At 43.3% G+C, this 12,548-nt stretch overlaps 1 protein-coding gene across 1 annotated transcript in view; it reads left to right on the forward strand.

The window, feature by feature from the left end:
- LOC144770056 (ABC-type organic anion transporter ABCA8-like) overlaps positions 1 to 12,548 on the forward strand; it is a 2,854,033-nt gene that overhangs the window by 807,060 nt on the left and 2,034,425 nt on the right. Inside the window, exon 10 of the mRNA XM_078654287.1 lies at positions 1,485 to 1,653. Coding sequence (XP_078510413.1) covers positions 1,485 to 1,653 — 169 coding nt within the window. The remainder of the gene's footprint in view (positions 1 to 1,484; positions 1,654 to 12,548) is intronic.

The raw sequence follows: 12,548 nt of genomic DNA on the forward strand, positions 1-12,548 counted from the left end.
GGCTTACATGTAAATATTAGCAAGACATATACAATGTGCTGTGGAACCAAAAGGAGTAAAAAAATGTGACATTCTTATTAATAGTAAGAAAATCATAAGTACAGATACGTTTTCCTACCTGGGAATAAAATTTGATAGAACGGGTTCTTGGTAATCGGCCATGCAGGCTAGAAAACGAACGTTTTTCAGAGCAATAGGAGCAGTTACTAACTTCTCAAGAAAATTTGGCTGTAGACCTGTCCCTGAGCTATTAGACATCTATAAAGCAAAATGTAAATCAACATCGACATACAGGGCAGGCATTTGGGGCATCGTCGATGCGCAACAAATTCAATACTGTGAACATTTCTTTATCCGTTATTTGCTGGCGGTCCCTAGCTCCACTGCTACTTTTAGCTGTCATAGGGAAATTGGTCTCCTATTTATTTACGACATCATCAAAATTAACCATCTTTTACTTTCGCGTAAGGTCTGGGCTACCGTGGAGACAGGTTTTAACCGGGATGTAATTACGTATTGTTTAAAACTGGATAGAGTGGCTAATATACCATGGATTAGTTATAGAAAACAAATGTCGTATGATATTGGCCATCCTGAATATTTTGACACACCAGACTGTTTGGACATAATACCTAGAAAAACCCTGAAAACAGATTGCCTAAACCATCTAGAGAATAGGCGTTGGCTTACTGAGAGATAAAAAATAACTGTCATGGATAACCATCTGCTGTCAATATGTCCAGGAATACAACCCTATTTGGTACAGGTTCAAGGAAATTTTAGTTGCATGCTTTTAACTCGCTTTCGCTTAGGGTCTTTTTTTTAGAAAGATTACTTTTCTAGAAGTTAATGATTGGTCGAGAAATGTACTCCCATGCCCATGTGATGACATTTCAACTCAATCAATGTTGCACTGTATCCTATTCTGTAAATACTACACCTTACCTAGGAAAAGGTTTTTAATTCCCATTTTAAAGAGCATTGGCCTAAGACAATGCCGTACAGCATTTTTGAGGTTACAATTTCTAGAAAATGAACAGATTATTATGGCTATCTCCTCATTTTTAAAGTCTGTTATCAGATATAGGAATACAATGTAAGGTTTTTAATGTGATGTAATTTCTGTGTCTTTGGACCCATACCAATTGTTTTTCTTCTTATCTTAAATTTTAATGTGAAATGGTTTTTTTAACAGTGCTTTTATGATTTTTATTAAAAGAAAAATCGAATAAAGCTGAATTTGATTTGATTTGATACACTGCCTGTTCTATGATGTAATATAGCAATAGCACAGTGGCATGTGTTGACATGCAGCTCTTCATGAAGAACGATGATTTATTTTGTACATCTCTTAATATACGGTAATCATTTCACATTTTGTTTAATCATTATAATAATATTGTGTTGATAGAAAAAAGATGTGAAAACTAAATTACTTCAAAATTGATCATACTGAACATAACATTTCAATTTTTTGACACCAGACACCTATGGAAGACGACGTTCTCCGTTTTTTTTCTTAAAGTCATCTTATTGGTCCACACACAAGAAAAGTGGGATTGAGGTGATGTCTGACAATGTCAGTAATGGGGAAAATACCAGTAATTTCATTGAAGCAGTGACTCCAGAATTTTGTGGGAAAGAAGCCATCAGGTAGGAACACCACATGACAATGCAATATTTGTTACACTGTGATTCAAGATCTATAAATCTGGGATGTATTTTATGAGGGTTCGCCCTTCTTGTTTTAATTTCCTCTTCCTAAGTTTTACGAAATCTCAAGTACACCAAGTACATATTATTAAGAGCTTAAAGGATGCTTGCTCATTTCTTACAAAGCAGCTCACCTTCCCCATTGTTGTTGCTAGACTGCCCGACAGCATTTATAAAGCACATCCTACTAAATTGTTTGGATGCAGTCTCACTGATTGTAGTACTGAATATCAACACCAACAATACTATGGCATTCAAATATAGAGGACAGATTATCAAGGGACAAACATTGAAAGGTGAGTATATATAGGAAAGTATAAATATACTATTCCTAGCTCCACATCTATGTACCTTGAAGATGTAAGTACCGTACAGGTAAATAAATGTGTTACAAATCTAGACTTACTTACTTCTAGATATTTTAGTAAAACATTTTGTACTCAGTATTCTATCCTATCAATACTGTTGATTCATATTCAGGGGAGAGATTTCTCTCATTGTCCTGCAGAGATGCTGGCCTTAACCACATAAAGTTGAACTTAGCAGCTCATAAAAAGTAGCCTCCAAATCACAGAAAACTGTTCCACTGGTGAGTATGGTGCAGAACAGATTTTGGTGGTATACCATTGAGGAATTTCTGATTTATTTGTCTCAAAGACAGTATTATCTTTGTGATCATTAATTCTCTATATTCTGGATCCTTAAGGTGTGCGCAGTGAGCTTCCCCATGCCTGTGTATATATCTTTGATTCTAGAGCACTATGTATGTAAATCCTGCTATACTATTACGAGTCCATCATCCTTATGGTCTCAGTCTCACCTCTCCATCAGTACCATTTCATTCCTGCCGTTTAGCATTTGCTCTTTTCTCAGTGGCTACAAAACGATTTTCATCTTTATGTATTTTTCTTTCAAGACAGGGCTGTTTTTGGTTCATGAAGAGTAAACCAGATGTTTATGTCCAAGGTCTCTTGACGGGTGGATTCCAGATTTTACATACTTCAAGGAGGCATTGCTTGACTATGAAAAAAGGTCTGCTTCTGGGACTGGAGAACCATTATTTGGTCCAATGCTTTCGCCTGTGCTTGGGAAGCTTTGCAAGATGACTTTGGTGCCCTTTGATACCAGACCAATGTTCGGTGTATCTTGTGAAAATATTGGGGATGACAAATAGGCACGAAGGAAACTATATTTAAGACTGGTGAAAAGATAGCCGTCATCTTCAGAATTGACTTTATCGTATAACCTAAAGAGCCCCTTCCGTTGCTAGGACATTATTAATAAAAACCATAAAAGAGGCTTTCTCAGTTTACTATAAGCCATGCATCCAGAAAGCACTGAGTATGAAATTACAGATCGCATTACCAATTACATTGCTAGTGGCATCACCCAAGCAACAACATATTATATATTTCTATAGAGGACCCAGGATCTGACCCCCCCCCGGGCCAGACCATTTATATAAATGGAAGGGGGACACACACACCCTCAACCCAAAGCCTAAATATGCCATATGGATCCAATACCCCAGCACCAAACTATCTACGATAAAGGGAAGGGGTGCATAGCCCTCTAGTCCAAGCCAGTAGTGGCCCAGGGAAACCCACCCCACTGTGTTGAGGCATATATATTAAAGGAATGGGCATGCTGCCCCCATCCCTGATTCCTAATAGGCCCCGGGCTTCATACCGTGGAGGCAAATTCTAATAAAAAGGGGAGGGGGCCACCTGTCCCCCTTCCAGAGCCTTAATAGTCCCCAGGTACCCTATCCCCCAGGGTCTATACTTAACTCAAAGGGGATGGGGTGCACAAACCCCTCCTTGAGCATATTGTTGCCCTGGTGACCCCCTTCCCATGTGTGGGCAGCCCGGTGCCAACAAGGGGCATCCACCAAGCAGCAAGTTGGGGGGGCAGGGGAGAGACCCAATGCCCCAGCCAGCTCTCTGCATACTGCGTGAGCCGACATTGCTCCTGCAGGAGAGACTATTTCTGTAACCTACCACTGGACGGGAGCAATGTGTGTTCACAGAAACAGAAGTCTGCTCCTACCTGTTGGGAGCATTTGTAAAGCTCCTACGGATGGGGGGAAATATGCCTTCCCTTCCCACCCTCCTGCAGGCATGGAAGGAATGTCTGCTGTCACCCAGCAGGAGATTTAAAAATGACTCCGCCAGCCCGGAGCAAACATCTTTTCCTCCCTGTGCTGATGCGGGCAGGCAAACTATTGTATACTGGTGTGGCTTCCCAATGGACACAGTAATTGAGCTGGTCCTGGGGATGGAGTCCCTGGGGCTTTAGAGGCTAAGCTAAGGAGGCTGCAATGCCCCCTCCTATTTAAAAAGCAAAACAAACTTTTTATTGTTTTCCAACAAACAGTTTGGTATCAGCAAATGACATAAAGAAATCGAATGTAATCGTTACATCAAGAGCATTTACGCAGCACAAGGGAAATGTCAAGCCCAATAACCTCTAAACATGGCACAGTACAGCGAGATATAAAGCATGAAATAGAAGAGAACAGGGGCCGGAGGGCCATGTCAATACTAATAATGTGGAGGAGAAGCCTCCACATCCCGCCATCAGTCGGGCCATCTGGTCGGTCCGTTCCTTCCGCAGTTCCAGATCTCCCCTCTGTATTTATTTCACTTACCCCATTTATTGTCCCATTTCTTGGGGCATCCGGAACCCTTGAAGACCGATTTTTCGGCAATCAATGCAGTATCCATGTCTCGTGCCCAATCACCCTGGAGCGGGACCGCCTCCACCCACCGTTTTTGTGCGATGTGTATTTTCGCTATGGCCAATCCCATCGTGGCCCAAGTCTGGTCAACCTGAGAAAGATCAGTCGCCCCCCAAATATTAAGCAGGCATTGCTTGAGGAGATGGCTACAGGGAGTTGCCGCAGACTCTTGCCAGTTGATGGGTAATCCGCACCCAGTAATCCTGGATGCGTTGGCAGTCCCATATTATGTGGAAGAAGTTGCCTACTTGATTGCAGTGTCGGAGACAGAGCGGACCGGGGTGTCTACCTATCCTAAACAGGAGTTTGGCATTGAAGTAGACCCTATGAAGAATCTTAAGCTGCAGAAGTCGCATACGCAATGTGATGGCCACTTCACAAGGGGAGGCCAGAGCGTCACGCCAGTCCTCATCCTCTATATAACCCAAGTCTTTCTCCCACCTAATCCTCAACTTTTGCATCGGATCTGCACGATTGTTCACCTATTTCTTGTAAGTGAGTGAGATGGCTTTATGATCCATGGGATCCAATAATATTCGATCCTCCAAAGGGGAGAAGTCTGGAAGGGGCGCGTCTCTCTGAAAGGCAGCCGATACGGCATGGCTGATCTGTAGGTATCTGAAGGTCTCAGTGTGGGCCAGCTGGTACTTCGCCTGAAGCTCCGTGAACGTAGCTAGTTTCCCCTTCCCACAAATGTCCCACACCGTCGATATCCCAGTGGTGTCCCATTTGTCGAACCCCGGACACCTACTGAGTTGTCCCAATATGTTGGGTTCCCATAATGGTGTTGCCTTTGTTAGATGCTTATTCCAGCCCAGTCGTTTGGTGACTGCATGCCAAGTTTCGACTGTGCGAGCAGTTGAGCCAGTTAGGTAAAGTCTACGAGGGTTGGAGTACAGCGCTCTGTTGTACCCGCCCCTCCCTATGAGCCACTGATCCGTTCTGAACCTTGGGTGATCATGGGGGCCAAATACCCACTGATTAATAGGAATCAGTTGGGATGCTTGATAATAGAGACGGTGCAGAGCAGGAATATCATCAGAGAAATATCGTCTGACATAAATATCCCGCAGAAATATCGAATAGAAGAAATATCGATAACAAAAATATAGTTTTACCAGAATATCGACAGACAGGTAAGTAATATCGATAACAATAATATATTTGTAATAAATATCGTTTACAAAAATATAGTTTACAAAAATATCGATTTTTTAATAATGTCATGTATTTTAGTGTTTTTAATGAGAATTGTTTGTCATTTTAATATATGTTGCAGAATTTTAATAGTTATTAATGTATATTATGTGGAACTTTGTGTTATTAGTTCCGTAGCGGGTTGTGGGTTTATAGGGGAATAGTGTGGGAAGTAATTTAAATATATAAAATTAATTGATTAATTAATGTGTTCATTTAATAATTATTTGTTAATTAATTTCAATTAGTCAATTATTAACTAATTATGTTAATTAATTAATTATGTTAATTAATTATGTTAATAGTTTAATTAATTTTAGGTGTGTGTACTGGAGTTTATATGTGTAAATGGTGTGAAGTAATTAAATTGTTATTGATTTATTATTAAATACTTTATAAATTAATTACCATTAATTAATTAGTAATTATTAATTGTAAATGTGTAATTAAATTTAGGTTTGTGTTGTGGTGTTTATAAGTGTATATGGTGTGAAATCTGTCATTTAATTAATTAATTAATTATTTAAAAAATTCATTTAATTATCATTAATTAATTAGTAAATAGTATATGTAATTTTGTAATTATTTTTAGGTGTGTGGTGGATATTATAGTGTTAAATAATGTGTAAATATATATTTTTTTATTATCTTTGTTAATAATAAATTATTTAAATATATATATTAAGTATGTTTATATTGGAAAATAAATGTAATTAAAAATGTGATAGTTTTTTTTATTGTTTTGGGTTCCAGCGCTTTCCCTACTCTTGTACCCTGTGGAGTGGGAATAGTAATTGTCACCCCTACGCTATCCAACGCTTTCCCTACTGTTGCACTCTCTGGAGTGGGAATAGTAATTTTTACCCCTACGCTATCCAACGCTTTCCCTACTGTTGCACTCACTGGAGTGGGAATTGCAATTTTTACCCCTACGCTATCCAATGCTTTCCCTACTGTTTCACTCTTTGGAGTGGGAATAGTAATTTTTACCCCTACGCTATCCAACCCTTTCCCAACTGTTGCGCCCTCTGGAGTGGGAATAGTAATTTTCACCCCTACGCTATCCAGCGCTTTCCCTACTGTTGCACCCTTTGGGGTTTGAATAGTAATTTTTACCCCTACGCTATCCAACGCTTTCCCTACTGTTGCATTTTTTGGAGTGGGAATAGTAATTTTTACCCCTACGCTATCCAACGCTTTCCCTACTGTTGCACCCTCTGGAGTGGGAATAGTAATTTTTACCCCTACGCTATCCAACGCTTTCCCTACTGTTGCACCCTCTGGAGTGGGAAAAGTAATTTTTACCCCTACGCTATCCAACGCTTTCCCTACTGTTGCACCCTCTGGAGTGGGAATAGTAATTTTTACCCCTACGCTATCCAGCGCTTTCCCTACTGTTGCACCCTTTGGAGTGGGAATAGTAATTTTTACCTCTACGCTATCCAGCGCTTTCCCTACTGTTGCACTCACTGGAGTTGGAATAGTAATTTTTACCCCTACGCTATCCAACGCTTTCCCTACTGTTGCACCCTCTGGAGTGGGAATAGTAATTTTTACCCCTACGCTTTCCAACGCTTTTCCTACTGTTGCACCCTTTGGAGTGGGAATAGTAATTTTTACCCCTACGCTATCCAACGCTTTCCCTACTGTTGCATTTTTTGGAGTGGGAATAGTAATTTTTACCCCTACGCTATCCAACGCTTTCCCTACTGTTGCACCCTCTGGAGTGGGAAAAGTAATTTTTACCCTTACGCTATCCAACGCTTTCCCTACTGTTGCACTCTCTGGAGTGGGAATAGTAATTTTCACACCTACGCTATCCAATGCTTTCCCTACTGTTTCACTCTGTGGAGTGGGAATAGTAATTTTTACTCCTACGCTATCCAACGCTTTCCCTACTGTAGCACTCACTGGAGTGGGAATAGTAATTTTTACCCCTACGCTATCCAATGCTTTCACTACTGTTTCACTCTTTGGAGTGGGAATAGTAATTTTTACCCCTACGCTATCCAACGCTTTCCCTACTGTTGCACCCTCTGGAGTGGGAATAGTAACTTTTACCCCTACGCTATCCAGCGCTTTCCTTACTGTTGCACCCTTTGGAGTGGGAATAGTAATTTTTACCTCTACGCTATCCAGCGCTTTCCCTACTGTTGCACCCTCTGGTGTGGGAATAGTAATTTTTACCCCTACGCTATCCAACGCTTTCCCTACTGTTGCACCCTCTGGAGTGGGAATAGTAATTTTTACCCCTTCGCTATCAAATGTTTTAACTACTAATGTTTTAATTTTGTTATTAAATGTATGTATTATTATTTTTAAATACTTTTATGTGTTAATTAAATATAGAAAATGTTATTTTATTCAAAATGTTTTATATATGTTTTTTTAATATATTTATTAAAGTTTATTAATTAAATAAAGATAATAATAAAATGTATTTAAGAATATATATGTATATGTACACATTTATTAAGTTTATAATGATTAAATTAAGTTTATTTGTTATAAATAGTTAAAATAAAAATGTAATGTAATTTATTTTGTTAATAATATTAATAATATTTAATTATTTAAATTAAGTTATAATATTTTTAAAAGTTGATATTTTTTACATCTATATTTTTGAGTCGATATTAATGTACTGTTTAAGTATAGGGAGTCGATATTTTTGTAATCGATATTTTTACATCTATATTTTTGTTAACTATATTTTTGTAATCGATATTTAAACATGGAACCAATAGAGATATAAGTCCGGAAGCCCTATACCCCCATCATACCAGCCCATGATGAGTTTGTTCATGGCGATCCGCGGCGTGCGGTCCTCCCAGAGTAATCCCCGAAGCGCTCCATCTACCTGAGAGAAATATGACTCAGGGACAGGGTTGGTGGTATTCTGTAAGACATACAGAAAATGCGGAAGCGCAAGCATTTTAAACAAGGACGCGTGCCCCAGGAGAATGAAAAGGAGAGATCGCCAATGCAAAATGTCTGATTTGAAGCGGTGGAGGGGCCCGAGGAGGTTACATTCAAAGAAGACGTCAACCTCCGGGGTGACAAAGATGCCCAAATAGCAGAAGCCACGTGGAGCCACCGGTATGTAGTAGCCCGAGGACTGGCTGGGGGAGTGCCCCACAGCGCATACATCTGGGATTTGGACCAGTTTATGTGATAGACTGAGTGGGCCCCAAAGATGTGAAAAATGTGGAGTACCCTCCACAGTGACCGCGCCGGAGAGGCTAAATAGAAAAGGATATCATGCGCGAAAAGCGAGATGCGGTCTTCGTGGCACGACGTCCATTTAAGCCCCCGTATCTCTGGATCGCCCCGGACCCAGGCGGCCAGGGGTTCCAGAACCAGGGCGAAAAGCAACAGAGACAAAGGACAACCCTGTCTCGTGCCACGGCAGAGTGTGAAAGTGGCTAATTGTTGGTTGTTAACAACCACGTGTGCCGTGGGTTGCGTATAGAGTAGTCTAATCCAACGTATCAGTTTAGGACCGACCCCACGTGAGTCAAAATGGCGAAGAGAAATTCCCATTCTATGGTATCAAATGCCATAGCTGTGTCTAGCGAGAGCAGGAGCGCGTCTGCCTCAAGAGTGTGGATTCTGCCAAGGACCCCGTCCATCCGCCGCAGATTTCGGGCCGTATTACTCCACGGCATAAATCCTGACTGTTCGAATGGACCAGGTCCACGATGTAGGGGAGGGGCCGGTTGACCAGGAGTTTGGCCAGAATCTTGGCCTCGACTGTCAATGGGGTGGTACGATTTGCAGTCCTCAACAGGCTTATCAGGTTTGTGGATCACCAGAATAGATGCCGTACGTATCTCCGCGGGAAGTTGACCTAACTCGAAGCACTCAGTATAGAGGTTCAAGAGGTGGGGGGCCAGCCAGTCACCATGGGCTTAAAAAGCTCGAAGCCCATTAGAGCCCATCGCCCTGCCGGAAGACACATCATGTATAGGTTTTTGGATCTCCGTCTCTGTCTCCGTGACATCTGCCTCCAGGGCCTTCCTACCCTCCGGAGAAATGGTCATCACCTCAATAGTGGCCAGGAGGTCAGCCGACCACGTGGCCTGAGACGTTGGAGAGCTCGTATAGACCCCCTCATAATGGAGCACAAAAGCATCTGCTATCTGTTGCGAATCAGTGAGGAGCTCCCCCACTGAGTAGGCAATTGCATGCACCTATCTAGAAGCTTGTTCCCGGCGTTGCAGCCATGCCAGAAGGTTACCCATTCTTTCACACTGATCATAAATCCTATGCCGGGTAGAGAGAGCCCGCACTGCGGCGTCTTCCTGGAGAAGCTGCCTATAGTCTTGCCTCTTGAGCACGAGGCTATGCTGAAGTGAGTGATCACGATTGCACGCCCCGGCTCCTCGAGATCTAAGATGTCCGCCTCTAACTCTGACACCCTTTTCAATCTCTCGGACCTGTGACCCACCATAAGGGACATTGTCATACCCTTAATTACCACCCCAAAAGCCCCCCATAGAGTCACAGACGAGGCAACAGAGCCCACATTTTCTGCAAAATACTCTTCCACAGCCTTGCGGAGAGCGTCTTTAATATGCGGTATATTGAGCGCCCATGGCTGTATAGTTATGGATCCCGGTCGCCCCTTTCGCGGAAGACTCAGAGAAGCCCAGACCGGGGAATGATCTCGATCCCGCAGGCCAGGAAGCTCGACCCAGTGAATAGAGGGATATCCTGGGCATGCGTAAGTAGGTAATCAATTCTAGATTGGCTACTGTGTACCCCTGATTGGAAGTGAATCTTTAGTGCGATGGGTTAAAGCACCTCCATATATCCACCAGCCCTAAAGCGTTAGCGAACTCAGACAGAGACAAGCCATTCGGCAGATCCTCCCGAGTGGAAGGCGATCTAGGGAGCCATTCATTGCAAGATAGAAGTCCCCACCCAATAATAACGCTCCCAATGGAAGCTCCAGTAGTAGGGACCCCACATCACATAGTGTCAGACCCTGGAATCCAGGAGGGGCATACACAGCAACTACGTTGACAACCCGTCCCTCCCAGGTGCCCGAGGCTGCGGCATATCTACCCTTAGTGTCAGTCCAGGTCTTGTGAATGATGTAGGGGCAACCTTTACGGAGGAGAATCCCCACCCCGAGAGCCGGAGGTGAACCCTGAGTGAACAATCATACTGTAGCCTTTCCTATTGAGGGCCCCGCAGGAGTTCCCAACCAGATGTGTCTTCGGCAGCAACACCAAATCAAGCTCATGACATTTTATATATTGCAACACTATGCCCCTCTTAATTTTGTCCCCCAGGCCGTGGACATTCCATGTGGAGAAATTAAGCGCTAAACTTGGGGCCATCACGTCAATTCAGAAGGAATCAGATAAAGCCAGACAATTCCTTGATGCCTGAAAAGGCCGGGGTGGAAGAAACGTGAATGAATGACAATAGAACTACTTGTACAGGTGGGAAGATCAGCATTGAAGTGCATTGATACCAGAAACCAAAAAACATTGAAACATAAAGAAGAGTCCCCCCACCCAGCCCAAACGGAACCCCCCACCCAGCCTCCCTGCATGACGGGCCTGAACCCACCCACCTCCCACAACTAGCAGAGTGCCTGTCGCCCACCCTCATCAACTTAAGAAACGTGTCCAACCCCACTCCGTAAAGCATAGATTGAGAAATTAGTAAAACTAGCCCGAGCCCGAATTCCCAAAAATCGGAACACTCAGCAACAGAATTAGCCCTGCCCTGCAAGAAAATGAGTGGATTAAACATTCTAGGTACAAGAGCACCACAAACCCCAGAAAAACAGACCAAGAGCAGTATGGACGGTGAAAGTCCATTGTAGGCGGGGGGCCCGAAGCCCAGATGGGTCAGTCAGCCCCTTGTGAATGATGTAGGGGCAACCTTCACGGAGGAGAATCCCCACCCCCGAGAGCCGGAGGTGAACCCCGAGTGAACAATCATACTGTAGCCTTTCCTATTGAGGGCCCGCAGGAGTTCCCAACCAGATGTGTCTCCTGCAGCAACACCAAATCAAGCTCATGACATTTAATATATTGCAACACTATGCCCCTCTTAATTTGTCCCCCAGGCCGTGGACATTCCATGTGGAGAAATTAAGCGCTAAACTTGGGGCCATCACGTCAATTCAGAAGGAATCAGATAAAGCCAGACAATTCCTTGATGCCTGAAAAGGCCGGGGTGGAAGAAACGTGAATGAATGACAATAGAACTACTTGTACAGGTGGGAAGATCAGCATTGAAGTGCATTGATACCAGAAACCAAAAAACATTGAAACATAAAGAGGAGTCCCCCCCACCCAGCTCAAACAGAACCCCCCACCCAGCCTCCCTGCATGACGGGCCTGAACCCACCCACCTCCTGCAACTAGCAGAGTGCCTGTCGCCCACCCTCATCAACTTAAGGAACGTGTCCAACCCCACTCTGTAAAGCATAGATTGAGAAATCAGTCAAACTAGCCCGAGCCCGAATTCCCAAAAATCGGAACACTCAGCAACAGAATTAGCCCTGCCCTGCAAGAAAATGAGTGGATTAAACATTCTAGGTACAAGAGCACCACAAACCCCAGAAAAACAGACCAAGATCAGTATGGACGGTGAACGTCCACTGTAGGCGGGGGCCCGAAGCCCAGGTGGGTCAGTCAGCCCCTGGAGGTTGCAGGGAACAAAAAGAGTCCCACAAAGCCCCCAAAGAGGACGGCTTCTCCTGCTCAACCCTGTGGGCAATGAGAACCGGTCTAGGACGGAGGCGGGGAGCGACGGTGCTGACGCCAGTCATTGGGTTCTTCAGTTAGTGGAGTCAGTTTTTGCGGTTTTTTGCCAACAGTGCGCCAACGGTGGATCCAATCCCCGGCATATTCAGGCCTGGTGAAGAACCAGA

Source organism: Lissotriton helveticus, chromosome 7 (assembly GCF_964261635.1).
Source record: "Lissotriton helveticus chromosome 7, aLisHel1.1, whole genome shotgun sequence".
Classification (NCBI taxonomy): Eukaryota; Metazoa; Chordata; class Amphibia; order Caudata; family Salamandridae; genus Lissotriton; species Lissotriton helveticus.